Source organism: Anopheles ziemanni, chromosome 2 (genome assembly GCF_943734765.1).
Source record: "Anopheles ziemanni chromosome 2, idAnoZiCoDA_A2_x.2, whole genome shotgun sequence".
In the NCBI taxonomy this organism is placed as follows: Eukaryota; Metazoa; Arthropoda; class Insecta; order Diptera; family Culicidae; genus Anopheles; species Anopheles ziemanni.
The window spans coordinates 17636748-17664583 of NC_080705.1; the positions used below are offsets into that span (position 1 = coordinate 17636748).

The window sequence follows — 27836 nt, forward strand, 5'->3', positions numbered from 1 at the left end:
CTAAAATATCTACACGCGAGAAAGCAGCTTTTTGTGTTGTTGTACCGTGTTTCGCTTGCGTTTGTTCTTGGCACTAGGGAACCCCACGGCACCCTACGATTGGTAGTTCGAATTCGGCGAAGCTTTCAATACACTTACCCACCTAACTAAGTAGCTACGAAAAAACAGGAAAATAAACACCACTTTTCCTCCGGTGGTGTTGAAACCCACGGCGTAAAATAAATACATCTACATCTCTGCATGGGCCTTGGGGGTTGATATGCAGCATTTTGATTAGAGCGAAATGATTGGAACCGAAACAGGTGAAACTCTGTGCGCTAGCTGTTACTGTCGATTATGACCTTGGCGTCCTACTATTCGATGTGCACCGTCACCTCACCGTTGGCGGACGCCAAACCGTCCTCCAGGAGGCTCCAGTTGCGCTGTAGCTCTTGTAACCTTCGGTAGGCACGCATCGATATGTTCAGGCTCGGTACGACCTCCTGCAGGCCGGGTTCGCCCAGAAAGCTTAGCCCGCACAGTCCGAAGTACGTGTGGAATGGGTCGGTGTAGGCGTGCGGCCACTTGGAGAACCCGCCGATGGTGGCATCCTGCGTCGAGAGAACGTAGTCTCGGTTGTCGCGGTAGTTGGTCAATTCGAAAGCGTTTAGAATTTTGAGCGTTGCCGCAATCCAGAAGGAGTAGCACGTGTCGACCGGTTTGTTTGGACGGCCCTGGAAACCATCCTGCTGCCGGAACACGAGCCACCGGATGATCTTTTCCCGCGTCTCGGGCGTTAGTAGGTGCAGTTGGCCGCTCAACTGTAGTGCCGCGATGGCACAGAACGTTGTACCACCGTGCGATTCCATTTCGTAGTGCTGGCTGATGCCGTAGTCGTACCGCTGAAACAAGGAAACAAACCGACGCGTAACGTTATAACACAAACATTGCGTAAGGAGATCTCATTCTTACAATGCTCTTGAGGATATAGTCGGCCATCTTTTTCCGATCCACCCGGCCCCAATCGTTCATCATGGCGCATATGGCAGCCGCACAGTACACGAACCGCATATCGTGCTCGCTTCCTTCGATCGTCGCACTGAAGCTACCGTCGTCCCGTTGTACCGCCGCAACGCCTTCTACGATCGCTTTACGATTCAATCGCGAAAGATCGTCGCCCAGAGCAACGAGAATTGCGATGCCGGTATATGTGATCGCCAAGTGGCCCCATCGGAACAGCCTCAATCCGCAGGTCTCCGGTGTGCCAACCACGTCGAACGTACTCGAACCCTGAATTCCCCCATAGGCCCGCTCGCCCGGTTTCGGCACTACCTGCAGTTTGTAGATCCAATTGATAATGTCCTGCTGGAAGGTGTCCGGCAGCAAATCGAGCGAGTTCAACACATCCAGTCCGCTGACGGCGAAAAAGGCGATCGTTACTCTGGAAGTATAAGAAAACGGACAATTGTAAAACAGGTTTAGACGGTAAAACTTTGGTGCGACCTTACCTCGTCGAGTCGTGAGAAGCTAACCGCTCGGGAAGGATATTTAGGAACCGTTTGAAGTATTTGGCGTGCTTTTGAAACTCGACATCGTCCCCTTCCACGTTGCTATCCATTTCGAGGCTTAGCAGTCCACCCAGCTTCTAGCTGTGTAATACCGTAAGGTGAAGTTGTCTTTTTGCTCCCGGGCACGGATAGTTAACGAATGCACACGACGCAGGAAAAGCTCGACGATGCGATTGCGAAACACGCGTCACGAAGGGCAGTTAAATATCTTCACAGAGACAGGACACCACTTTGGTCCCGAGCTAGTTTCAAGGTTGGACACAATGTTGAGGGCAGTAGGCAAACGAGGAGTGAAAAGGGATCAGCACCGCTTCGAATGGTACATTGTGCGACGTGCCAATGCTCAACCTGCTCTCCCTGGTCAGACCGGAAAGTATAGTCCGAAGACGTAGACGGATCAAATTAAAATAACGATACTGTTCACAGCGTTCTGGTACTGAATCACTCCATTTCGCTTACTTTTGTTTTCAACGATTAGAGGAGTGGAGGTTTTGACAGTTCTGGTGGGGGATCGGAATTTGCGGAAAATGTAAACAAAAGTTTCCAAATTAATTTTACACGATTCACTCAATAAAAATCCCTTAAAATACGTTTACTGAAAAGTTGTATTTTTATAGAATTTCTAAAAATTGCTCCAACATAAATAGAAATGAGAAAATGTAGTATTTATTTGTCATTTTCAATGTTACTACTTCGTTCCAGCAACCTTGATTTCACTCTGTCTATGTGATGCAACCCTGCAATGTCCAATGTTTATCGAGAACTGTCACAACAATGTCACTTCACCGGGTTTCATAACATCATAAAAGTTGTAGAAAACAGAAATCCAAAATTTAGTGTAATCCAGTGCTCCTATTTAAATCAAAATGCGTTTAACCGCGCTGCTACAGAAGGTTGGGGATATGTCCAAAAAGTTCTCCAACTTTCCCGACTCCTACGTGAAACGATCAATGGAGCAGGTAAGGTGTGCTCATGGTTGTTGGCAAGCAACACCAATCTCTATCGCAATTCCCTCGTGTTGCGCTTCAGGTATATTGGAAAACACCACGCGGTAAGCCACAGTATTTGCCCCGGACGGTCGAGAGGAAAAAGTTTCGCTTCACCACCAACCGACCATGGACGGGCCAGTTCCGGCAGCAGAATATGCCCGGCACCATCCGGAAGAAAGTCTTCATCGAACCGATCGCCAACTGGAGCTTCTTCCGCGGTGACCGGGTCGAGGTGCTGGTTGGAAAGGACAAGGGCAAGCAGGGCATCGTAAGTCAGGTGATACAGGAGCGCAACTGGGTGATCGTGAGCGGTCTCAACTGTCATCTGCGCAAGGTGGCCGACGAGAAGGACTACCCGGGCATCATGATCAAATCGGAAAGCCCACTGCTAGTGACGAACCAGGTGCAGCTGGTCGATCCGTCCGATCTGCAGGGAACACCAATCGAGTGGCGGTACACGGAGGACGGCGAAAAGGTGAGGGTATCGACGCGCACCGGGCGTATTATTCCGATTCCGAAGTCGAACGAGGAAACGCACGACTACAAAACCAAGGGCACGTACATCGAGCGGGAAAAGGACACACCGGCCGATGTGGTGAAGGAAATCTCGTTTCAACCGGCACTGTGCACCTTCGAGATGGACATAATGAGAGAGCAGGGCATCGAGGAGGATCGGGTACCGCTCAAGACGTACTGGTACTAGAGGATGAAATATAGCGCTATTAGCATTAGAGGAAACCTGTAACATTTCACTTTATTTTTGTCCTAATCGAAAGCCGATTAACGACGCCTTCTGCCTCTGTAGCGCTTCTCTTTCGTCGTTCGAAACACCAGCCAAATCAGCAGCGGTGGCAGTAGAAACACGTCGAGCATATAGTACTGGAACCAGGACAGATTAACCGCTTTCGATTTCAGGTGGGCCGCACCGCCATGCCGGGCGACATACTCTATCCAGTAGATCGATTCGTTCATCGGTTCGACGATCCGGTCAGTAAACAGTCGAGAGATTTCCTTCGCCCTACTGTAATACCGCTTATCCGTCAGCATGGCCGCAATGTTCCCACCGAACGCTTCCACCGTAATGTCCACAAACAGCATCTTCCGAGCGAAACCCATTCGAATGGCACGGTCCGCGTTTCGGTTCTGATCGCCAAAGAAGGGCATAAACAGTGTCGGCACACCGTGATGCATCGCCTCGAACGTACCGAACTGGCCACCGTGGGAGATAAAGAGGATGGTGTTTTTGTGCGCCAGAATATCGTTCTGCGGGGCCCACTTGCGAATCATCACGTTCGGTGGGACGTTGCCGATTTTGGTATCGTCTTCAAACTTCCAAACCACCCGCTGCTGGAGCGTCCCGAACACCTCCAGTATCGCGTCCCGTTTCTCCACCGGCATGACCGAACTTTGCATGTACGCACCGAGCGAAAAGTAGATAACACCGTGCGGTGCCTCGTCCATAAATTTGCGCAAATCATCGGGCAGTGGTTTCGGTGCGCGAATGTGTGCCCCGGCGATGTTCACCAACCCTCGAATGGTCGGGCGGGCGGCGTTCAGGATCGGGTGACTATTGACGAGAATGACCGAGACCGATTTCTGCAGCTCCTCCACACTCGGCAGTGGGCCACGTTCTGCGGCCAGCTCGGCAAACGCTTCCTGCGCCACCTTATCCGTGTCCGGCAGGTAAACGAAGGTACGGTAGAAGTAGTCAAACAGTGAGAGTATCGCGTTGTACGATCGCTCCGCATAGCTCATGTCGTCCTCGTACGAAAGGACCATGTGCGGGACGAAGGACCACGGTGTCTGGAGGCCCATCATGCTATCGAAAAAGTCGGAATAACCGTACGTGCTGATCGTGACGATCGGTGCGTTGAACTTGTGCGCAAACATGAGCCAACTTTCTTGGAAGAACTGTTCCGCGATGATCAGGTCGAAGTGAAGGTCACGCCGGGCGATGAATTGACGCACGTTTTCCGTCTGCAAACCGTGCCGGCTCGTGTTCAAGCCCAACTCCCAGTACATGAAGAGCTTATCGAAGTCACTCGTTTGACTCGATGCGAACAGTCCCTCGACGGGAACTGGAAAAAGAGAAACAGAATGCAAACCGTTACCCACCACCAAGGGAACCAAATTTGGGACATTTAAATGTCCCCACCCAGCGTTCACTCACAAGTCTCCCGAATCGGATACGGTGGATCGATGTATATTTCCTCGTAGTTTGGCAGCGGTTCGCCAAACTTGAACGCGGTAATGCACGTCACCTCATGTTGCCGTTCCGTAAGCTCCCGGATGAAATGCTTCAGCATCAGCCAATGGCTTGGGCCGGGAAACGGTACCAGGAAAAGTATTTTGTACCCATCGGCGAGCACTAGCGAGCCACAGAGCAACAGAAGCGCAGCCTTGAGAATCACACCGGGCCCCATGTTGGACCGACGGTTGAATCTTCCGCACCTAAATGTAACGATCAACTGAACAACCAAACCAGGAACTAGGCTGTCTTTCCAAGCACGAGAGCGTACCTTATCGCCTGTCGTAGGAAATGTTAGATGATAACATTGAAGTGACTTTGGTGTTTTAACGGATCACCGCCAAACGTATCACACAAACACGTGTTCACTATCTGGACCAGCAGTTCTGCATAAAACTGATCCTCCTTAGCCGTGTTTTTGGGTGTCACTTAAATGAAATAGATTGGCTCGCTTGTTCGCGAGCAAAGGTTAAGTGGGAAGCTCCCAGCATCCCTTATCTCGCTCTTGCTTATCAGTTTTTTGTTGTGCATACCTAAACTGATCAGCGTGTTCCAGATGGTGCTCCTAAGTCAATGACCAACGAAGAATGATGTTCCAAAAATATGTTATGATGAATGTATTTTGATCTTCTTTTCACGTTGTTTTCATGTTTTTACTATTTGAAGAAACTTTACTCACATTCAAAAGCTTTTTGTTATTAGCGTAGGCTGAAATTTTGGTTCAGTTTTACTTAGCTTGCTGGTAACTGTTTTAAATTGTAGTTAATGTTTTCGCCGATTCTCAAAACAAAATAGTACTTAAAATATGAGATAAACTTTTTATTATTATTTTTTTAAATTTTTAAAATGTTCTCATACTTTTTTTTTCGAAGAGTATATTGGACAATGGGCAACAATGCCTAGTAAAGTAAATGTACTCGCGTACCTACATCAAACTCTTTATCCAACCAACGTACGAAGATATTCGCGTATTCACTCCCAACTGCTCTTTGGCATTTCCAAAACTTATGATGCCTACCAAATACTGTGTGGTGGTATTATCCGCCTTGTCCTTCCGGTACCATACGATCGGGTCCCCGGATATAGAGGCGACATCCTCTGAATCGATGTCGGAGCAAAACTCGGTTGCGCTAAGCTTTCTTCCGCCCCTCTCGTTTAGGTACCCCTGGCAATCGGTGTTGTACTTCGGATAGTTCTCTACAAAACGCACCTGTCCGTCCTCTGGAAAACAAGGGACACCATGAGAATATGGACAATTCTGGAATATTTACAAGTGGCTCACTTACCCCTGACCATTCGCTGCAGCAGAAACGGAGTGTGTGTATCGTTTTGCCACAGACAGATGGGATACTTTTCCGCCGTTGGAACAATGTTTTTCTCCAACCGGACAAGCGCAATGTCGTTCTGGTACGTTTTCGGGTTGTAGCCACGATTTATAGCAATAGCGTCAATTTTAACTACTTGCGGACGGCTTCTGGTCACGTTGGGAGAGCCGGTGGCGATGTTTACCACGTTCGGGGGTGCGCTTCCACGTGTCAGACAGTACGCGGATGATACGACGAGGTTTCGTGCAATCAGCGTTCCGGTGCAGGGCCAACTCGTTTTACCATCTGTTTGATATCCAATGTAAACCTGCATATAGATTGGGAGAGAAAACGATCACAATCCACAACGAAATATATATAGTACAACGAAATATAATAGTAAAATCATATAGTCCTTTACCGTATGGAAAAACTGATCGATCCTTCCGGTTTCGTAGGAAACTTCCCGGTGAAACGACCTGTAACGACTCTCGCAATCGTCCAGTTCCGCACTGGCTGCGGTGGTTTGATTTTTGATGTTATGATAAGGGCAGCAAACGACCGAATTGGTTCCACAAAAGCGCACATTACGATTCACCCCGATGTCGTACGCTACCTTGGGACATGTGGCCACCTTCACACACAGCCCAGCACTTCCGTCCACGGCCGAGCAGTGGTCCAACTCATCCAGATCCCGATTGAAGAAGTTCACCGCATCGCCGTTGTCTCGATAGTTGGGTAGCAGTACCGACTTCAACCACTCGTGGTGATACCCAAGCCGTGTCGCCACGGCCGACCTTCCGAAGCCACAATCCTTCCCGAGCAGGTTCAACCCGTAGATGTGCTCAAAGTGTCGATAGGTGCGCCATATGTTGCGCCTAAGCGGTGCCCCGAGCAGCATCTGGCACGCTTCCGGAACCAGAAAAGGCTTGTTACCGAAGCACAAATGCTCCTCCGTCAGGCCACGGCTTAAACCGGGTAGATAGTCCTCCGGGATGGAACAGTTCCCCTCACCCTGAATGTCCGCCCGGGGGGATAGTTGAACAATTTGGGGTTCTAAAAACAATTACAAATGAGTTTGCTTTTTAATTGACCGTTTGGTCAGACATGCTTACTGAACTCTGTAATGTTTTCGGAGTGGTAGTTAAACTGATTTATATCCAAACGACCCTGCCCGGTGACGTAGAATTTTGGATCGGGTAGATCGAAAGCACTCCAGATACACGCAGGTACGAACTTTCTCGATAGCTTGAACCTATTCTTCATCTTTAGCACGGCCAAGTCGTTGTAGTACGAACTGGGAGTGTACATCGGGTGTCGGTACACATAGACCACCTCGTTTCTGGTACCGTTGTGGACGATATACGATGCACGCGTCCTGCAAGGCAATGGAACGAAGTAATTCGTTTGTGCTTGCAAGGAAATAATTCATGCGTAACGAACCTTTCGAAAACGGCACAGCGGGCCAACGTTAGTACGGTGTCTTCGTCGATCACTACCCCGTAGCATTCCTCGGGTGCCTTTCGACCAACCGGCCAGTGTATCTTCACAGTTTGGGTGGACTCAATGATGTTCATATGTGCTTTGCTTGAATCAATAGTTTCAAAACTATCCGATTTACCGACCACCACATCATCCTCGTACTCTCGCAAGTGAACATATCGCAGCGCGCATGCGTAAGGTTTAAAACTCCACTCTAAAATAAACATCAATTATGTTAAAGAATGACCAACGTTGCATAGTGTTGCTTACCTTCAATCTTTTCGCCACGTTTCGCCAGCTCCGATCGTATCCAGGGGATGTAGGAGGATACCTTCATGTACACGCCGGGCACCGATTTCCCACAGACACTCCCGAACGAGGTAACGGCCACGACGAACGGAGTCATCTTTGCGTTGTGTAGCAGTTTTATCTGCAACGGACCGCCAGAGTCACCCTGAAAGAAGCCATGCGTCATTAGTGAAGCAAATGAGTAAGGTTAGTGGCTGTTCCAAAACCGGCTGCTCACTCACCGGACACGTGTCCATTTTAATGTCACCGGCGCATAGGTGATAATTTTGTAGGCCTTGCTTTAGCCCACGATCCCCGGCGCGGTACTGTCGATCACACTCTGCCTTTTTGACGACGCTTAGCGATACCTTCAGAAGGATGGGAGTACTCTTCTGACCTATGGCATGGAAGACGAAACTCATAATGATGCAGAGAGCTTTTTGATTAGTGCAAGGTTACAAACCGAAACCTGTTGCTCCCCAGCCGGTCGCGTCCATCGAAGGGAAAGGTATCTCCTCGTCGTTCCACAGACACCCGGGAGCCACAGTATCATGTAATCTGTGTGAGAAAAATACATTAACATGCAATCAACATCATCTTCTCTGATAAACTTGAAACTATCGCGATCGTGAATGACCTTCTGACGTTTGCACTAAATAATATGCATGCTTTGATTGTCGGTTGTTCGCCACCTCGCTACTTACACTACGTTCTTTTCCAATCGCAGCAGTGCCAGGTCGTGATACCGTGAGCTAAACCGATGCTCCGGATGGCGTATAATTTCGACTATCTTTAACTGCTGCGCATATTGGTCGTCCGTGTCGTTGTACAAATCGATATCTCCAAGGCGAACCACATCCGGTTGCATGTTCCTACGGACGTGAAGGCCGTCAGTAAAAAATCACTCCCTTTTTATAGACCACTCGGAGCCCCTGGGGGGTAACGTACTCATCATCGGCTGCACAATGGGCGGCAGTTAGGACATAGTTCTCCCATATCAGCGAACCTCCACAGTTCCATCCGATCGACCCATCGGGTTTCGTCCATCCGACGGCAGCCATGTGGGCAAACTCACGCAAATACGCCGGTATTCCGAAGGCAGGCAATGCTTGCGGTCCATCGCCATACTTGTAGTACCGCAGGTGGCAATCTACGACAAGGTTGCTTGATTGATTACGTAACATTTCCAAACACACCTGTTTCTGTTCACCTACCATCGATTGATTCTCTTTCGTTCGGGAAAAATGTAGTCTGGAGGTCCTCACCGAGTTTGGAGGGCGTTGCCAAGAGTGATCCACTGGCTGGCAAAGGGACGTGAAAACAGATTCAAGCAAAGGTTTTAAAGTCCTGTGAACACTCCGATGCCTGCCGCCCGCGGTCCTGCTTACCTGACCCGATGAACTGTGCGATAGTAATGAGCTGGCAGATTAGTACCGCCCGGAACAACTTAACGCGATTTGCGGCCATCCTCTGGCAGCGATAAACGAGAACTGAAGCGCGATGTTTTGCTACTTTGCGAATGAGCGGAACAATAAACTTTCGCAGCGATCAGACGGGAACCGGTTTGGGAGATTTTAGTCTTTAGCATCCAAGACAACCGTGGAGTCGGGAGGGGAAATCCCGATGGTAAACAACGGCATGACTCATGTCTCGAGCCGGCGTAAAGTGTTGTGCTTTTTTGATTGTCTGTTCACGTTCGTCATCAATCAGAAACGTTATGTCCAAAAAATGAGACGCAGTCAGGTGTTTAAAATCGTCTGGACCAGGGGTCGGCAATCTATTGCTAGGTTTACATGAAGCGCAAACCAATCTTTGCAGTGATACATGTGCGCAAATGTGTTTTTCGGTCAGATTTAGGAGCACTAGGAGTTATCTCACTCTATAAACCTTCAAACCCCCAGTAACTAATATCCCTTCTACCCTAACAGTTTGTTTAAAACACTCATTCGTTTTCAAAAAATCCAATCTCACACTCATAGTTCAAAGGATATTAGACATGTGAACATGTGTATTCTGCAGACTTGTAGTTTTTTAATGGAATTTATTTCCAACAAGAATATATGGATATCCCCGCCCAATACAGTTGCTCTCAAAGGAAGTTCTTTATCCAAGTTACATAAGATGAAATGCGAGTATCAACTCCAAGCTGCACTTCGGCGTTCCCAAAGCTTACAATGCCTACCAAATATTGTGTGGTGGTATTATCGGCCAGATCACGTCGGTACCATACGATCGGTTCGCCGGATAAAGGAGCCACATCGGCTTGGTCGATGTCCGTACAGAACTGGGTGGAGTTTAGCTGGTGGCCTCCCAGCTCTTTGAGGTATTCCTGACAATCGCTGTTGTATTTGGGATAGCTCTCCACAAAACTGGATTCTCCGTCCTCTGCAAAGATAGGAACGCGAATGGAGACAGAGAAGTCAATAACGGCAGCACTTTGATTTAAATTTCGCGCACGTACCCATGGTGACCATTCGATGCAGCAAGAATGGGGTATGTGTTTCGTTTTGCCACAAACAGATGGGATATTTCTGTGCCGTCGGAACAATGCTTTTCTCCAACCGAACAAGCGCTATGTCGTGCTCGTAGGTCTTTGGGTTGTAGCCCGGATGTACAGTGATCGCCCCGATTTTGACTGCCTTGGGCCGGCTCTTGGTCACGTTGGGAGCTCCCTCAGCGATGTTGACTACCGTTGGCAGGGCACCTTCACCTTTCAGACAGAAGGCGGATGTTATCACCAGGTTGCGTGCAATCAGCGTACCAGTGCACGTACCAATCATCTTCCCTCCCGTTTGTCGTCCAAGGTAAACCTGCTCGTAAACGAAATGATCACTTTCTGCCACATACAGTTGATGCGGCAAGTGTACTTTACCGTGTGGAAGAATTGGTTAATCCGTTCCGACCTATAATCCAAGGTTCTGTGAAACATTTTATAGCGACTTTCGCAATCATCCAGCTCCTTTGCAGTACTGTTGGGTATTTTAATTTTTTTGATGTTATGGTTTTTACGGCTCGGTTGGTTGTTGGGAAGCAACACAGAATTCAGCCACTCGAGATGAAACCCAAGGCGTGTCGCTAAAGCCGGTCTTCCAAAGCCACAGTCCTTACCGGCTAGGTTTAACCCGTAGATGTGCTCGAAGTATCTATCCATACGCCATACATTGCGCCTTATTGGGGCACCGTGCTGCATCTGGCATGATCCTGGTACAAGAAATACCTTGTTCCCGAAGCACAAATGCTCCTGCGTCAAGCCGCGACTTAAACCGGACCGATAGTCCTCCGGAACGGTGCAATTCCGGATGTCCGATCGAGGTGATAGTTGCACAATTTCGGGTTCTATAGAAATACATTTTAAATACCGGTACATTCATATAGTTCGTGTATCAACTTACTAAGTGTAGTAATTTTTTCCGAGAAATAGTTAAACTCATTCAAATCCAATCTGCCGTGTCCGGTGACATAGAACCTCGGATCGGGCAGCTTGAAAGCATTCCAGATACAGGCAGGAACGAAATCGGGAGAAAACTTAAACCTCTTCTTCATCTTCAGTACCGCTATGTCGTGGTAGTAGGATTTTGCCTTATACATTGGATGTTGTACCACCCGGATGATATCGTTCCTGATACCGTTGTGCACTGTATGGGAGGCAGATACACTATAAAACAGTTATTAGTAAATAGTAACATTTTCAAATACATGCAATTAGCTCAACCAACCTTTCGAAAACGGCACAACGAGCCAACGTTAGCACAGTGTCCTCGTCGATCACTACGCCATAGCAATCGTCGGGTGCCTTTCGACCAACCGGCCAGTGTATCTTTACAGTTTGAGTTGAATTAATAATTTCCATATGGGCCTTACTACAGTCGATCGCCTCTTCGCTTTCGGAACGATCTATTACAACATCGTCCTCGTACTCTCTCAGATGGGCATATCGGAGGGCGCAGGCGTATGGCTTGAAACTGGATTCTAAAAAGAAATAGACATTTCGTTTTGAATTCAGAAATGTACAAGTTATCATAATATCATACCATCAACTTTTTCCCGTCGTTTCGCCAATTCCGACCGTATCCAAGGAATGTACGGAGCAACCCTCATGTACACGCCAGGAATCGATTGACCGCAAATTGTACCGAAGGAGGTAACTGCTACGACAAATGGAGTCATCTTCCCATTCGAAAGTAATTTCGTCTGCAGTGGACCTCCAGAATCTCCCTGAAAACAAAGTTGTCAATGCCACTGGATATTTTTCTAGTCCACCTCACACTTACCGGACACGTATCCATTTTAATGTCTCCCGCACAAAGCTGATAGCTCTGAAGGCCTTGCTTCAATCCTCGCCGGTCTACGCGATAATATTGTTCACATTGTGCCTTTTGGACGACGCTGAGGGACACTTTCAGGAGAATCGGAGTGTGTTGTTGTGCTGGTTTTTTTTAATCAAAAACAGAAAACATTGATTAAGCTTTTGTAAGACGCATGGTTCAGGTGATAAAGTAACTAACCGAAACCGGTGGCACCCCATCCAGTTGCATCCATCGAAGGAAACGGTATTTCTTCGTCCTCCCATAGGCATCCGGGAGCGACAGTGTCGTGTAGCCTGTAAAACGAAATATATTAATTCAAAATCATCTTTATAGCGACTACAACTTACACGACGTTCTTCTCCAATCTCAGCAGAGCCAAGTCGTGATAGCGCGAGTTAAACCGGTGTTCCGGATAGCGTATAATTTCGGCAATCTTTAACTGCTGCGCATATTGGTCGTCCGTGTTATTGTACAGATTGATGTCCCCAAGCCGAACAACATCCGGTTGGACGTTACTAAAAAATTAATGTAAACATCGCCAATCAACCGATCACATAGAACCAATAAATTATCAACCTACTCGTTATCTACGGCACAATGAGCGGCCGTTAGAACATAGTTCTCCCATATCAGCGACCCGCCACAGTTCCATTCGATACTTTTATCCGGCTTCGTCCAGCCGACCGCGGCCATATGAGCAAACTCACGCAGGTATACCGGACTTCCGAAGGTCGGCATAGGCCCAAGCTGTTTGCCATACTTGTAGTACCGCAGGTGGCAATCTAACATAAAAAATACACTAGCTTTACCACACCAATCACGCAGAATACCATTTGTTTACTTACCATCGATCGTCTTTCTTTCGTTTGGTAGAAACGTAGCAGTAATCTCCTCGTGAAGGTTTGAATACACAGGTTGTAATTTTCCACCAACTGCAGAGGGAAAGGAAATCGGTACCGACATCAGCTCCGTATATGGCACTGTCCTGAATGCTTACGTTACCTGACCCGTACTGTTCGATTGCAACCATCGTAAAGAGGGTTGCCGCACACAAGAACTTCACACGGTTTGCGGCCATTCTGTGGCAGTTGCAAACACCGAATGAAACGGAGTTGACGATGACATGGTATACGAAGGTATTATCTATCCGTACAAGATGAAGAGTGAAGAGCAATCCACAAGCTCATACATCAGCGTGATGAACCATTGTAGATTATGCTTGGAAACGCTGGCTATACAGGCTCAACACTGATTGTGTTGCTCGCAAGAAGAACTGATAGGAAACATGAACGATCTGGAGTACCAGACTCTCCTAGATAAGAAAGCAAATAGTTTATGTGTTTTTGGCCTCCTTTGTCATCCAATCATAGCTCAACTTTCGGATGCATACTGTTTACAGGCGCGAAGTAACCCGCTGAATTCCTGGCATCGTAGTAACCATAACCATCAATTTGATTGAAACTGCCGTCAGGAAACAAATTGCATATAACAAAAAGGTTGCGCTACGATGGCAGGTAATAAAAGTTTGGTCACGCTATCTTCCGAGGAGCTCGTTCAAGTCTGCCGATGGGTGAAGTCATTTCATTTGTCAAGAAATATCAAAAATTTTCACCGCGACATGTCGGACGGAGGTAAGATGGCGGTTGTTTTGCTATTCTCTTCCTCGTGTTCCTTCTGTCTAATACCATATCGCTTCACCACAGTGCTTGTTGCAGAAATTCTTAAGCAACTTTACCCGAAGCACGTCGATTTGCATAACTATTTTAGGTGCAACTCCACGCGAAACAAACTGATCAACTGGCAGACACTGAACCAAAAGGTATTGCGCCGTTTGAACATATGCCTGGACGAGGGAATGCTGCTCGATTTAGCCACCGGAAGCAACGATATTCTGGAGGTACTTCTGTTCGAACTAATGTCCAAACAGCGCCTAGAATCCTATAAGTACTACCACCATCTCGAACCGGTTGCGGATGTTGTATTGGATGGAAACAATTCGGACACCACAGCAACCCATGACGAGGGTGAACATTTGGCAGAACAGTAGACATTTCTGGCGTTACTTTTCGACGTCATGGTTTTATTCAGTTGCTTGATCAGTGTTTAGTTTAATTTAAACTTTCGTCTCGGCGACCCGAGCCCCGTATCTCGCTTTGGTTTTGGTTTCTGCTTTGGACTGACGAGAAATGTGCCTAGTAGTTTGTAGAATGTGGTCGCCACCAGTAGGAAGATGAGCGCGAAAAATCCTACCACATCCAGCATGAGGTATTGCGCCCACGACAGCTCGATGGCTTTGGTTTTTAGATGTTTGGCGCCCTTGTGTCGGATGACGTACTCTATCCAGTGCATGGCTTCCTCCATCGGGGGTGCGATATTGTCCCGAAACAGTTCCGACGCTCGTTTGGCCTGCTTCATGAACGTCGGGTTGGTGAGGAGCTCGTTGAGCCGCGAACCGAGCGTTATCACGTTCAGCTCCGGAAAGTTAAGCGTCAGCGCATAGCCTGCCTGTTCCGCTTTGAGCGCATTTCGGTGTTGGTCGCCGTAGAACGGTATGTACAGCATCGGAACGCCTCGATAGAGACCCTCCTGGCTGCCGAACATTCCGCCGTGAGTTATGAACAGTACCACCTTCGGGTGGGCCAGTATGTCGCTCTGCGGCAGCCACTTGCGCACCATCACGTTCTTGGGCAGGTGTGCGACGTCCTCGTCCTCGTACTTCCACAGTACCCGCTGGCGCAGGTTGCGGAACACTTCCAGGAATGCTTTCATCTTGTCCTTCGGCATGTCGGCACTCTTCATGTACGAACCGAGGCTGAAGAAAATGACACCCTCTTTCGCTCCGTCCAGGAATTTTTTGATATCTTCCGGTAGCTCCTTTGCGGGTTTAATGTGCGCCCCGGCGACGTTAACCAGGCCCGGCACGGACGGTCGTGGTGGAGAGGTTGAAATGTGACTGTTGACCAGTATCAACGAGATGGACTTCTCTAGATCCCGAATCGATGGCATCAGCTCTGGACCTGAAGGTAAGTGAAGATGTAGAGCATAAGTTATAGCCGTTATGAGTACTTAGTATGTTTGTTTTATTCCTCTTGCCTTCGATACGAGCGAAATGCGTTTGTGCAAGCCGATTCTGTTGCGGGATGTAGTAGAGATTGCGCACCACCAGATCTGCCATGGAGATCAGGAAGTTGTAGCACCGCTCGGAGAAGGTCATGTCATCCGTTAGTAGAAGCACCGGATGTGGCACGAACGCCCAGGGTGTAATGAGACCCATTGCCTGATCCATATGATTGGCATGCCCAAGCGTACCTGCAGAACCATAGGCGGGGAATAGACAAGAACCCTGTTAGGAATCGCAATTCCGTACGTCTTCGTATGAACCATCAAACTTACAAAGCGTCACGATGGGAGCCCGGTACTTGTGGGCAAACATCAGGAATGCCTCCTGGTAGAACTGCTCCGAGATGATCACATCGAAGTCGGTGTCATCCTGCTCGATAAACTGCTGTACGTTCTCGTTCTCTAGCGCGTACTGCGTCGTCGATAGGCCTACCCTCCAGTAGAGGAACAGGTTGTTCAGGTCACTGTTGTACTTCGACTCGTATATGTCCGACACGGGAACTGCAATTCGGAAGGAAGCAAACGGGATTTTACTATGATATCGTTTCCAACGAATACGAATGATCGAATCCTCACTTACAGTAGTACGGTATGTCGTACGGTGGGTCGATCAGTATTTCGGTGTAGTTGGAGTGCGCTTCCTTTGCCGCGAAGTTTGTGATGGCGGTTACCTCGTGGCCGCGCGTGAGCAGCTCCTTGATGAAGTGGTCTATCCATAGCCAGTGGCTCGGTGCCGGGAAGGGCACCAGAAACAGTATCTTGGCGCACTCGGTACTGCGCGGGAGAAGGGCGGTAAATGCAAATGTGCACACGATGACATACGACAGCACGCGAAAATGCTGTGGAATAAGGCGGAAGGGGAAACATAAATCCTTTAGTTTTATAGGGTTTTATTCATCATTTGGTTCCTAAACGTTCAAGCAGGTCTAGGCAAAGTCCTTCCCGCCAGTTGATTTTTTACGAACCCGTAAGAAAATGTTATTGGGACTTAGAAAACAACAATTCAATTTTAGTCGGATTTGTTGATGATATCACTTTTTTTTTCTTTTAAATATACTTTAAGACTGTCGTAAGAGGTCTTCAATACTCGGTGACTCTCTCCAATACTTTTCTTGGACTTTTTCGATCTTATTTTTAACGTCAATCTACTCCGGAATCCAATGGCAAAATAATATGTTCACGCTGCAATGTATAGTGTCATTTCATGCAAGGAATACAACTTTGAACACCATTACGAAACAAAACATGTTTCATAACATTTAAAACTAAATGACTTTAATAAATTGGCGGCAGTTTCAATGTTAAGTAATTTTTTTTAAATTCAAAGAACACCCTTTTTCGTTGGCCATATGCTCAAAAAGTACAAATTAAGAATTTAAAATAATTCATCTCACTTAACTCTTTTATGTCACCGAAATTTATTACGATTCAGAAAATGGAAACTCCATTTTAAAATGGTTTATGGTTGCTTTTCATGTCCACTTTCAGGAATCGCGTGACGACAAAGTATTACACCGGAAAAAGGCACGATCGGAATGCTCGTCAGCTGGTTCAATCCCATATTTCTTGTTTTAAGAGGAATGTGTCGTAAATTTGTGGAACGTCATATTAATTCAAATGTTTTGAAAACGGTAGGAACCAGGGACATTCCAACTGACGAAAATTTATATAATTTTGTCAACCTTTTTTACCTCTAATATGATCTCAAAGCGCACTCTTCCGAGAAATTGAAAACGGCTCTGCTAAACCGAAGATGTCAATGAGTTTGCACTCCGTACGATTTGCTACTGCGCCAAACAATTTGAAACTCTTGGCAACGTTTTCATCGTAAAAATTTTACCCTCGGTTGTTCAACCAATAACAACGCAAAGACAACGCCGTGGCATCAATTTTTCCATTAGCAATTAGGATTCAGAACCAACCCTTTCTCAAATCATCTTGCTCGGTGCCTTTCGTTTACGACCGTTTCTTTTTGAGCGAACGGATTTTGATTTCGGTTGTTTACTACACTTTGGCGCAGGCAGGCGCTGAATGTGTGCCAACATATATTTCCTTCTGGCGCAAGTGCCCTCACCGGGTCGGTATATTCCGAGCAACCATGTGCCGCATCGTCGGCTCCCTGGAAATGGTTGGCCTAGTTTCCCGCACCAACACCACCCACCAGCAACCATCATCAAGTGAACTATTTTTAATTTCCCCAATTTTCTCAGATGTCGAGGGTTTTGTGGCAAGCGTGAACCACAGACGGGGTCCAACTGCGAGCAATCGATCCTCTGGATGAGCCACTTGGAGAAACAAATCGCGCGCGCGTGAAGAAAACACTCGAGAACAAGCGCGAGGCCGCCGGGGTATCGCGGTTGGGGTGGAAATTAAAATATACCGGCATCATAATCAAAACAAAACCTCCACCACCGTGTTTTACAAAGCGCGCCATCGTTGGCCGCTGGCGAAGGGACCTAAAAATATGCCTAATGTTTACACCGCCGCCAGCGGGACGGACGGACCCTGAAGCCTGAACTTGGCACCCTTGCTTGCGGTCTGGTGCGCGACGCGTCCTATTTATAGTGGGCAAATTCAAAATGCGCTCCCGATGGGTAACTCTTTCGCCGTTTCGGTCCGATATTTGGTTGGTCGACTGATTTGGTGACAAAAAGGGGGAGAGAGCCAGAGCTCGATATCGATAGCGTCCCTCATCTCTCCGCTATCTTATCGATCGGAAACGGGAAGCTGAAGCTATATTATCTTCCATATCACCATGTCCAAGATGGCACGGAGAGGGGTGGCACGGTTTTGGGGGAGGGTACGTGACACGGGTCGACCCACCCCGTATGTGTGTTCGTAGGTCACATTAAAGTCACCTTTCGTCAACGTGAATGAATATCGTGGCCGGTAGATCGCGTACGTCGCACAATCATGCACAAGATCGTTTTCATTTACGATGCTATCACGGCCGGGAAATTGCTTACCATTTTAACTACCTTATTTCAGCTTTTTCCTTTACTATCAGTAATCACAAACGCGCACACAAACACTTGCTTCACTGGTTCCGGCCCCTCGGTAGGGTTCGTCCACGTGCGAGCTACGTGCGATCTCCACACAATTTCGTACGGTTGCAAACGCTTTAATCTGCTGGCACACAAAATGTCATCCGTTATGCAATGCAACGTCCGAGTGCATCCGAACGGTGCAGCGCCAGGGAACAGAATGCTTCTTCACGGTCCGTTCGCGGTTACAATCGCGCAATGCTTATCATAATAACTTCTGGCACGTTCAGGTCCGCCGTTTCGATAAGAGCAAGCTGCACCAATCACGCCGGATGCCCGTACGAGCGCGGATCGACGGATCGAACTTCGACTTCGACCCGAGTGGCCGAAGCGATTCGAACGAACTAGCCGCCGATATGTATGCTGGCGTTTGGTGCTGCGTGCGCGGTCACACTTCTCACTAGGCTGCTCCCATTAAAATCCGATGGACCGTGCGCCAATGTGCAAACGTACCATTCAAAACCAACAAAAAGAGCACTTTTTAAATCCTTCTGGTTTATGTGTGTGTGTGTTTGTCGTGGTCGTATAAATATACACTTCCAAATCCGCTGGCGGGACGCTCGCACCACGTGGCACGCAGGCGGGACGGTTGCAGCGGTACGGGTCTGGTTGGCCCGATCTCGATCCTTCCCGGTTGGTGACCGCAACGATACTGAGAGCCGTTTCGTCGTCGGCAACAGTAGAGCTGCTGCTTCACAAAATCGACTACCTCGATGCTGTGCTATTTCACTATGAGCCAGCCATTCATACTAAAATGATCCTTTCTTGAAAAGTTAAAAATTTGATCAAGCACTTGATGAAATATATTAGTAAAAATTCTTGATAATAGGCTTAAAAATTATGTGCAAATTATTTTCTAAATTTGGGTTGAATTACAACTACTTTTTGTTTCTTATGAAAGACAACTATTGAAACAACGTCATGAAAACATATTATAAATACCTTTTTGGTTACTCTTACAGCCGAAATCCTTCAAAACAAACGATCTTCGTGAACGTTATAATTGTTCAGAAATTATATTCCAATATAGTGTTAACGAGCGCTCATGATCCTAATTTTATTAAATTTTTGTTTTTGAATTACTGAATGTCGTAACACATCTCGGAATCGTAACATAAACTTATATAAAATGATCATCGGTTCAAGTACGGACTTCGATCGTATTATTTCGATCGACGAAAATGCATACAGCATCGTTCAGGCTACTAATGCCAATATCACGTTGCGGGTTTCTTCGACGTGAAATGTATGAAAATTGAAAGCCTGAGTCGATCGGATTAATCCGTTCATCCGTAAAGTTCGTGCTGGTAGTGCACATCAATTCAGAATCATACAGTTTACATTCGTATTTGCTCTAAGGTTAATCTCTGTTGAGCTGATATTTATGTATTATTTCATTCCAAAAGATAACTTCGGACACAGGTTCGTGGATCATAAGGAACATCTACCGCCTATCTAATTTTAGTATAATCTAACAGTTGTTTCCATTATTTTTGGCCCCTCAAAGTTCACTACAGTTATTTATCTTACTTTTGGCCATCTTTTTCCCTATAGTTCTGCGTGGTACGGATAAGGGCCGCTGCGGGGAGGTAAACCGAAATTGAAACGTTTCGTTTCTCACTGATAAATCATTTACGAGAACAGTTGTGTTGCTTGAACGCCACTCGGGGGATGTTGTGAATCTCTCTTGCCTGCTCTCCTCTTCTCTCTTGCTGCTCTTGGCGTTAAAATATTACTGAACCTTTTTTTTCTGTTTTGCTATTTTAAATTCGAAAAATGGAATTTATTTTCAACCCGAAAAATGCTGTGTCGCTGTGGTTCTAAATTGGGATAAGAGAGTGCAAGATGCAGGATAAAACCGAACCGTTAGATCGGGCGGTGGTTTTTGTTCAATTTTCAATCACGCCAACGTTGAGCGAACCAACGGTTTTAACTTTCAAGTAAGGTAAAAGGAAAATCAAAAGGGAACAAGTACACTTCAAAAACACATTTTTATTTCAGTCAAAGCAACGTCTGTTGAATAGAAGATGAGATAAAATGATCGTAAACAAACGTTTATCCAAACCATGTGGCTGTGTTGCTTATCTCTCCGGAAACTACATGACTTTGACTTTGTTAACTTCACCGGGTGTCTCCGTTAGCCTCTTGAAAACCCAGCAGATGGTTCGCTGCAGAAGCCAAACGACCGTTGCCGCCAGAAGTAAGGTCAGTGCCAACATGTCGAGCAGAAGATACCGGTACCAGGGCAGATGCACGGCGGCCGACTTCAGATGAGCCGCACCATGGTACCGCAGGACGTACTCGATCCAAAATGTTGCCTCCTCGAGTGGATCCGTTGGGTTGTCGCGAAAGATACTCGAAAGCCGGTTGACGGCATTCTGGTACCGGGGATCCTGCACGATCTGCTCGATCTTCGAGCTGAAGTCTTCCACGGTGACGTTGAGAATCTGGAGCGTTAGTCCGATGCCTGCCTTCTGGAACTTGCGTGCGTTACTGTGCTGATCACCGTAGAACGGCACAAACAACATCGGTCGTGCCCAGTAGATGGACTCCTGCGTGCCGAAGATGCCACCGTGCGAGACGAACAGCCGAATGTTTGGATGTGCCAGCACGTCGTTCTGTGGAAGCCACTTTTGAAGCAGCACATTCGGTGGGAGATTTTCGATCGACTCAGCTTCCCATTTCCACAGGAACTTGTAGCGGGGAAGGTTACGGAATACCGACAGAAAAACGGCCAGCGTTTCCCGTGGCATACCGGAGCTGCGCATGAACGTACCGAAGTTGATGTAGATAACGCCCTCAGTGGCCGAGTCCAGAAAGTTCTGTGAGATATTCAGAAGAAGCGTATAGAATGGACACAGGAGTATGGTTTCAAGAATGTTCCCTACCTTTACTACCGGAGGAAGTTCCTTTGGTGGACGAATATGAATCCCCGCTATGTCTATCATACCGTTCGTTCGAGGTCTCGGGCGGGAGGAGATAATGTGATTGTTGACCAGCACGACACTCACATTCCTTTCCAGATCCTCGAGGGACGGAAGAGTATCACCACTACCAGAACGCAGCTGCCCAAAGTATTTCTGAGCTAGCCGGGTTTGAGCCGGGAGATAGTGGAACTTCCGGTTGAAAGCATCCCACACCGATAGGATGACGTTATAGCCACGCTCCGAAAGGGTCATGCTGTCGTCGTACTGCAGCATAAAGTGAGGCACGAAGCTCCAGGGCGTTATCAACCCGAACGCACGATCGATGTAGTCCGCATGGCCGAGGGTATCTGTAAAGATTATCAGCTATGATACAAGCATGGGTTCGATTTGTCCTTACTCACTTATAGTCACGATAGGTATCTGGTACTTATGTCCCAACATGAGAAAACTCTCCTGCACAAACTGCTCGGCGATGAGCAGATCGAACGTTAAGCCCTCGGTGCGCAGGAATCTCTGAACGTTCGCACTTTCGAACGCATGCTCCGCCGTTTCAAGACCCAGCTTCCAGAGAATGGACATCTTGAAGAATGGGTCGCTGAATGATTGTGACTTGTAGAACTCCTCCATCGGGAGGCCACCGGCTTCGAAGTCGTACGCCGGATCGATCAGTATCTCCCGATAGCGGACCGTATCGTTTGCATCCAGCGCCCGTAGTTTGAAGCTGGTGATGGCAGTCACTTCATGGCCCCGCTCCAACAGGGCTTGGATAATGTGCTCGAACATCAACCAGTGGCTCATGCCGGGAAAGGCAGACACAAGCAGAATGTTCGCCGATTCATGTTGCGGTAAAAAGAATAGCAACCCAGCGAGCGCAACAGTGAGGACGTTGACCCACTTCTAGAATGACAGAAATGGATGCTTAGACCCGTCTTTCAAGACACTCTCATAGGCACGCTGTGCCACGCTCACCATTCCCCAGTAGAATCTGGTTATTCTCTAGTGCTGTTATATCATACGGCCCTTACACCCAACACGGAAACACTTGAAACACACACCTGACCTACGCTACGTACCGATCTTGAACACGATCAACTTGTTACTAACCCCGCATGATCGATTGCCGCTTTTCTCAACTCACTGACCCACCGCTTTCTTATGCTCGCGCGATCAGCACCCGTTGTTGATGTATTGGTACAAGAAGTGATGAAAACAAGTGATGGAATCGGAAAAACCGAGAAACGAGAAAGACCCCAGAACACGACACGTGATGATCATCACGCCAGATCATATGCGCCAGTTGGCCAGAAGCCAAACTCAGCTCAGAGGCAGAAGCAGCTCAATGGAAAGGAGAAGAAAGATGCTAGTTCTACAAATACGTTCACCACTGTTGGGAGAAGCTTGCGAGGAACCTCAACATGAAATTAAACTCTGGCGTGTAGTAGTGACAAGATCATACTGGTCGACAGCTATCGGGGCAGCATAGGTTCGGCTTGTTCTTATCGTTTTCGCCAACAGCTGAGTCATGTCCCATGGCTCTGGCACGTCTGGCTGCTTGAAGTCTTTTCGGCGTCTTTACACAGTTGCGTAGCAGTTTATTAAACCAACCGGTATCACAAATGGTGCGTTTGTTACATGGATTTGTTTTTAGCACAAACCACTCGTTGTTTTTAACTATCTTGGTTGGTTGATAAAATGAAACGGGCACTGAAGAGTTTTAATTGCACTTCAAACTTATTCTTCAATTTAATAGCTAGTTTAATTGTTTGTCCCAAATAACTAAAGGGCAAATTTTAGTTGCATAAACTATAGTCTAAGAGTCGACAAACATTGAATCTGCTCATAAATTGGATTGAACAAACTATAGTTTCAAAAAACCTTATGTTTCACGTTTTGTGTTGATTTGGTTTTTTATGCTATAGAAAAAATGTTTAAGTTATCATAACAGCCAGAAAATAAAGTGTTGTATTTCTGTAGTAGAGAGGGGAAATTAAATAAATTAAATTTTAGTCTCGCCAGTTATCATTCTCCTCCTGTGTAATAGACAATATTATTATTATTAAATAAAAACAGTTCTGTAGTTACATCATTTCTCTTGCTTATGATTGGGTAGATTTTCTCATTAATCGTTCTAATGTCTTTGTTTGACACGGATACGCTTCTGAAACTAAAAAATTGTACATTAATAATTTATTAATCTATTTTAATAATTTATTAATAATTTATTAATCTAATTAAATATACATGCAATTTGATTATATTTGTCCTACGCACATATAAAAATAAAATACGGCTAGACATTTTACTTATTTTGATATAGTTTAGAAATAATTTTGATATGTACTTCCTTCGCATGATAATAAAAAATCCATGAAGTGTGAGTCTCCACCATAATCAAAAATATCGTTTGTTTGCTGAAAACGTCAAGTTACTTCTAGAAAGACAATCGTCTCATCAGAGGCATCCGTGGCTTTCTGCCCACGTTGAACGAATGTATCTTTGCTCCAATTAAACCTCCGATAAACCAATTGCGCGCCACTCGCCCCAGTCCCTGTCCGAGCCGTGATCGATTTCGGGAGGGAAAAACCCCTGCGCCACTCAACATCTCTAACACCCACGCGCCGGGTTGGTCGGCTTTTCCTTCTCAAACCGGTGCCAATTTTCCAACGGCTTCCCGAGAAGGCGCCCTTCGCCCAGTTCGGCTATTTCTCACCCGACCGGCCGACATGAGCGTACCAAATGTACCAGATGACTTGTGAGCAATGCGTCCAAACGTTCTCACATTGCGCGATCGGGAACCGCGACCCGCCGGCACATCGCGATCTCGGGAAACTGTTCAGTCGTGACGGATCTCTCGAACGGGTCGGAGGCCATCTGGCGTCGGTTGCGTTGTGTTCGTTTGCTAAACCAAACCACACGAAAAATTTAATTGTTGTGCGTGTTTAAAATACAAAACCCTTAAGGAAGAAATTTTCCCAGTTTCCAACTGAAGTGTGTGACGGAGTGTTTCACGCCGAAAGTATTTTTTCTATTTTATTTTCCTACTCAATTTTCCTTCTGGCAAACGCGTACCACGCGGTCGGCGTGTGTTTCCTGTTGCGAAGGAAAATTTTCGCGAAAACCGGTTGGCCTGCCGCCGTTCAAAACGCATAAATCCAGAAGGAAAGAGGGCGAGTCGCGGGCGAAAGGATCACCCGGTGGGTGTGTGTGTGTGTGTGTGTGTTACGACGAGTTTTATGAATTGGGCAAGAAATGTGCGGGAGCATAACCGAGAAGACCGAGATCGCAGGGAAGAAAGTGAAATAAAAAAAAAAAACACCCCCAAAAAAAAAAAACGACGACGACAGCGACGACGACGACCAGTTGCCAGCAAAGAAAATATAAACAGACGTTCGCGCATAACGGCATCATCCCCTCGCGAGATGGAATAAGGAAAGAAGCAACAAGAAAACACGATCGGTTAGGATTAACGCAAACGCCTTGCACTGCGTGCGTGAAGTGTGTAAATGTAAAGACGGCACACCGGGTTCGTGCGTGCGTGCGTGAGCCGGGTAGGGTCGGAAAGGGGAGAGGGAGAAAAAGGTGTAAAGCAGGGGCCGGAAAAGCAAGGAGCGGGTGCCGGTGCTTAAAAATTAAGTGGAAAACAGCGGCGAAGAAAATGCGGGTGCCTGTCGGAATTTATTTTTGTCACCGATTTGAGGCCCAAACGTCGTACGCTTCCCCAGGGTTCCTTCTTCCCGGTGAGATTTTCCCCGGTGTGTACGTGTGTGTGTGTGTGTGTGTTTTTTTTTTGCTGATGCATCCCCAGCTCCATTTTCCGTCGGTCGGCGCTTACGACACGGCGGGACGCACGTTCATTTGCGCTTCGGGTGTCTGGCCGTGCGGGCCGTCCGTGATTGAGCGGTTTCGTTTCAGTTTTTCCCGACACTTGGAAGGATTTTCCACTCACCAAACCAACGCGATCGGGCAGTGTGAACATGCTCAAAAAATCCATTACGATCATCAGTGTTTAAAGTGTTCATATAAAAATAAGTGTTTCCTTAAACGTGAACAGAAAACAGATCATTAATCAGAAGATTAAAAAGGTTGGTTTTCGAAGAAATGTATCATAGTGTGTGCGGTAAATTCGGTTTCAGCACGTGAGTGTGCAAAGAGGAAAGTACCATTTTCCTCGGTGTCGGACGGGGTTGGATCCTTCCCGGGCGAAGGGCAACCGACGACGTACGGAATCATCGGAGCGTGCCGTACCGTGAGTCATCCCGCGAGCGCGATGATTCACGGTGACAATCGTCACGATCAGGGGCGACAGAGAAGAGACCTGAACCCTGCCCGAACCGAGACGGACGTCACATTGCACGCCAGTGTTCAGTGAGGCGTTCAGTGTTGTTGGTGTCCTGTTGTCGTGCGCGACGGAAAGTGATTCCGAGAGTTTGTTGTGATGGTGTTTCTGCTTTTAGTCATTTGTCTACCCTTCTCAAGCTCCTTGGCCGCAGTTTTAGCTTCTGTGCGATCGTTACATTTTATGAACCACCAATTTGCAATAAGTCACCCTTTAATGGAGGGCCAGAGAGGCCGAATCTGGGTCTGCACACGCACACTTTACGGGTGGGAGTTTGGATAATTTTGCGAAAACACTGTACGCACATATGACGAGAAACAGTTTGCCTAAAGTACGTGAGCATCGATCCTCCGGTCGTCTTCAAGAAATACACGAAGTGTGCTGCTGTTTGCGCCCGTCGTAGCGTCTTCTTATTTATAGCTTACCCTGACGGGAAAAGGGCGGAATACGGAACAGGGGGGCCCTCAGCCGCCATCAGTCACGGACGTCTTCTTTTACTCGAAACCTTTTTCGAACCGACCCGAACCGACTCCTGGAAGCGGCAGATCATTATCTTTCCTTTTTTTTGCGCGCGAATGTGCCGCGTTGAAACTCGGCACTTCTTTTCCTTGCGTTGCTGTTATTTTCCTCGGGCTACGATAGGGTCGCCAAAAGGCCAACGAGGTTCCCCATCTCCGGACACCGGATGTGTGCCGCATGCCCGCAAATATGATCGCACACTTCTCCGGGGCCAAATGTTTGGAGGACATTAACCGGCGGATGAACATAACAAAACGAAGGGAAAGCGAAACGATCTCCTCGGCAGCGTTCGTTATGAAACTGCATCTTAAAATTGTGCGAGAAGACCAAGAACCCCAGAGAAGCCTTCTTCCTTTGCACAGGAAACCGTACGTCTCATCAATCGTCAACCGTAATGGGGTGATGGGCGATGTTTTCCCTTGCGGAAGACCGGCATAACATTTTGGGGAAATTTGAGTGACAAGCACGGAAATGCACGCCATTGCAAGGGCCTTCGTCGGGTTTGTGTGATGCAATTGATTGGAAAAGATTTCGTATTTAATTTTGATTGCAAGGCGCACGACGATGCCGGAAGCATCATACCGGGACCGGAAAAAAGGTCGATGGTCTACCGTACGCCGCATGGTACTCACATAAAACCCACTCCCTTGGAGGAAAATAATCTTGAGGAGCACCCGTCATCGGATCCAAAGAAGGGGCCCAGCTTGTCTAATGATGTTGGCTGGAAGATGTGAGGGTGGAGTGGGAAGCAGACCTTAACACGGTAGGAAGAAAAACACAAAGAACACACTCAGTTCCGCCGGTCAGGCGTAACGGGATCGCATTACGCTGCCCGTAACGAGACGAGGAGATGGATATCGTTTTTCAGCGTTTGATTCGATGAAATTTATGCGATCGACCTCCGGCGGCTGCGTACTTGGCTGCGTACACCATACGCACGCACGCACGCACGCACGTACGGGGGTTGGTTAAAAGTGGATTAATTACTTCCCCGCACCCGCACACACACACTGCCATCAAAACAGACCGGTCCTGCGTGTCCCACACCCACGCAAAACCACATCGGTCTTTGCGCCCCAACCCTGCGGCTTTAAGTTTAAGTGGCCAAGGCTGGGCAATGGGCGAGTGTTTAGTGTTTGCCTCGCGACCGTTTTGGTCGACTCGAAATTGATTGCAATTTCACAGGTCCGCCATCGGTTGCTCGTTGAGGAGCACTGCTCTCATTTAGTGCGCTATTGGATCCAAGTAGTCGATTGATGATTCCTTGAAGTGATCTTCCGACGATCGACATGGTCTTCTCAGTAAAGTCTAGCAAATATGGATGTAAACGGGATAAGGTATTTGCGAGCAAGAAGATTGGATTTGTAAGTTTCTTATTCAACTTATTAAAAACTCACTTTTGGTAATTATTTTTAGCATTATAATGAAGAGTTGCTGGTAGTTTTTTTAAACTCACTACGTCATTTTTTTGCAAATATAGCGAATTGATTTGTGTTAGTTCTTAGTAATTAGTTTCTCTACTTTATGTTTCATTTGTAGATAACACAATGGATGTGTTACAAGAGCATTAATGCGTATTTTCGATCAATTGTTTCACTATTTGTGCAAAGAATTAGCGATGTTGAACGTATTGTTTCATTCTGTCAAAATTGCATAGTTTTATTTGATTTTTTCAAAAACTCTTCACACTGTTTTCATTATAACATCATCTTTAATGGTTCAGGA

At 47.1% G+C, this 27836-nt stretch overlaps 8 protein-coding genes across 8 annotated transcripts; 2 read left to right on the top strand and 6 right to left on the bottom strand.

The window, feature by feature from the left end:
- Positions 1-118: 118 nt before the first annotated feature.
- Positions 119-1691, bottom strand: LOC131287988 (geranylgeranyl transferase type-1 subunit beta). The gene is made up of 3 exons (XM_058317087.1): positions 1488-1691; positions 952-1420; positions 119-881 (listed from the first exon to the last, which is right to left on the bottom strand). Exons 1-3 carry the CDS (start codon positions 1595-1597, stop codon positions 354-356), a joined length of 1107 nt encoding a protein of 368 aa, XP_058173070.1. The 5' UTR covers positions 1598-1691; the 3' UTR covers positions 119-353.
- A 665-nt stretch (positions 1692-2356) lies between these two features.
- LOC131281699 (large ribosomal subunit protein uL24m) lies at positions 2357-3258 on the top strand. The gene is made up of 2 exons (XM_058311047.1): positions 2357-2506; positions 2577-3258. Exons 1-2 carry the CDS (start codon positions 2414-2416, stop codon positions 3237-3239), a joined length of 756 nt encoding a protein of 251 aa, XP_058167030.1. The 5' UTR covers positions 2357-2413; the 3' UTR covers positions 3240-3258.
- Positions 3259-3316: 58 nt separating this feature from the next.
- LOC131293079 (UDP-glycosyltransferase UGT5-like) lies at positions 3317-4959 on the bottom strand. Its single transcript, XM_058321159.1, has 2 exons — positions 4707-4959; positions 3317-4614 (listed from the first exon to the last, which is right to left on the bottom strand). The coding sequence occupies exons 1-2, from the start codon at positions 4957-4959 to the stop codon at positions 3317-3319; spliced, it is 1551 nt and encodes a 516-aa protein (XP_058177142.1).
- Positions 4960-5709: 750 nt separating this feature from the next.
- Positions 5710-9325, bottom strand: LOC131293080 (uncharacterized). Its single transcript, XM_058321160.1, has 12 exons — positions 9247-9325; positions 9073-9159; positions 8807-9008; positions 8563-8730; positions 8322-8416; positions 8101-8255; positions 7841-8024; positions 7532-7784; positions 7204-7466; positions 6510-7144; positions 6071-6416; positions 5710-6005 (listed from the first exon to the last, which is right to left on the bottom strand). Exons 1-12 carry the CDS (start codon positions 9323-9325, stop codon positions 5710-5712), a joined length of 2763 nt encoding a protein of 920 aa, XP_058177143.1.
- Positions 9326-9947: 622 nt separating this feature from the next.
- Positions 9948-13195, bottom strand: LOC131293081 (serine protease 53-like). The gene is made up of 12 exons (XM_058321161.1): positions 13168-13195; positions 13011-13097; positions 12746-12947; positions 12513-12680; positions 12364-12458; positions 12130-12284; positions 11890-12073; positions 11575-11827; positions 11251-11513; positions 10731-11194; positions 10320-10668; positions 9948-10243 (listed from the first exon to the last, which is right to left on the bottom strand). Exons 1-12 carry the CDS (start codon positions 13193-13195, stop codon positions 9948-9950), a joined length of 2544 nt encoding a protein of 847 aa, XP_058177144.1.
- Positions 13196-13672: 477 nt separating this feature from the next.
- Positions 13673-14212, top strand: LOC131293082 (sperm flagellar protein 1-like). The gene is made up of 2 exons (XM_058321162.1): positions 13673-13796; positions 13869-14212. Exons 1-2 carry the CDS (start codon positions 13673-13675, stop codon positions 14210-14212), a joined length of 468 nt encoding a protein of 155 aa, XP_058177145.1.
- Positions 14213-14268: 56 nt separating this feature from the next.
- Positions 14269-17394, bottom strand: LOC131293084 (UDP-glycosyltransferase UGT4-like). The gene is made up of 5 exons (XM_058321163.1): positions 17360-17394; positions 15866-16059; positions 15559-15786; positions 15259-15474; positions 14269-15182 (listed from the first exon to the last, which is right to left on the bottom strand). The coding sequence occupies exons 1-5, from the start codon at positions 17392-17394 to the stop codon at positions 14269-14271; spliced, it is 1587 nt and encodes a 528-aa protein (XP_058177146.1).
- Positions 17395-20425: 3031 nt separating this feature from the next.
- On the bottom strand, positions 20426-25247 carry LOC131293085 (UDP-glycosyltransferase UGT5-like). Its single transcript, XM_058321164.1, has 4 exons — positions 25203-25247; positions 21658-22153; positions 21218-21603; positions 20426-21151 (listed from the first exon to the last, which is right to left on the bottom strand). Exons 1-4 carry the CDS (start codon positions 25245-25247, stop codon positions 20426-20428), a joined length of 1653 nt encoding a protein of 550 aa, XP_058177147.1.
- Positions 25248-27836: the final 2589 nt, after the last annotated feature.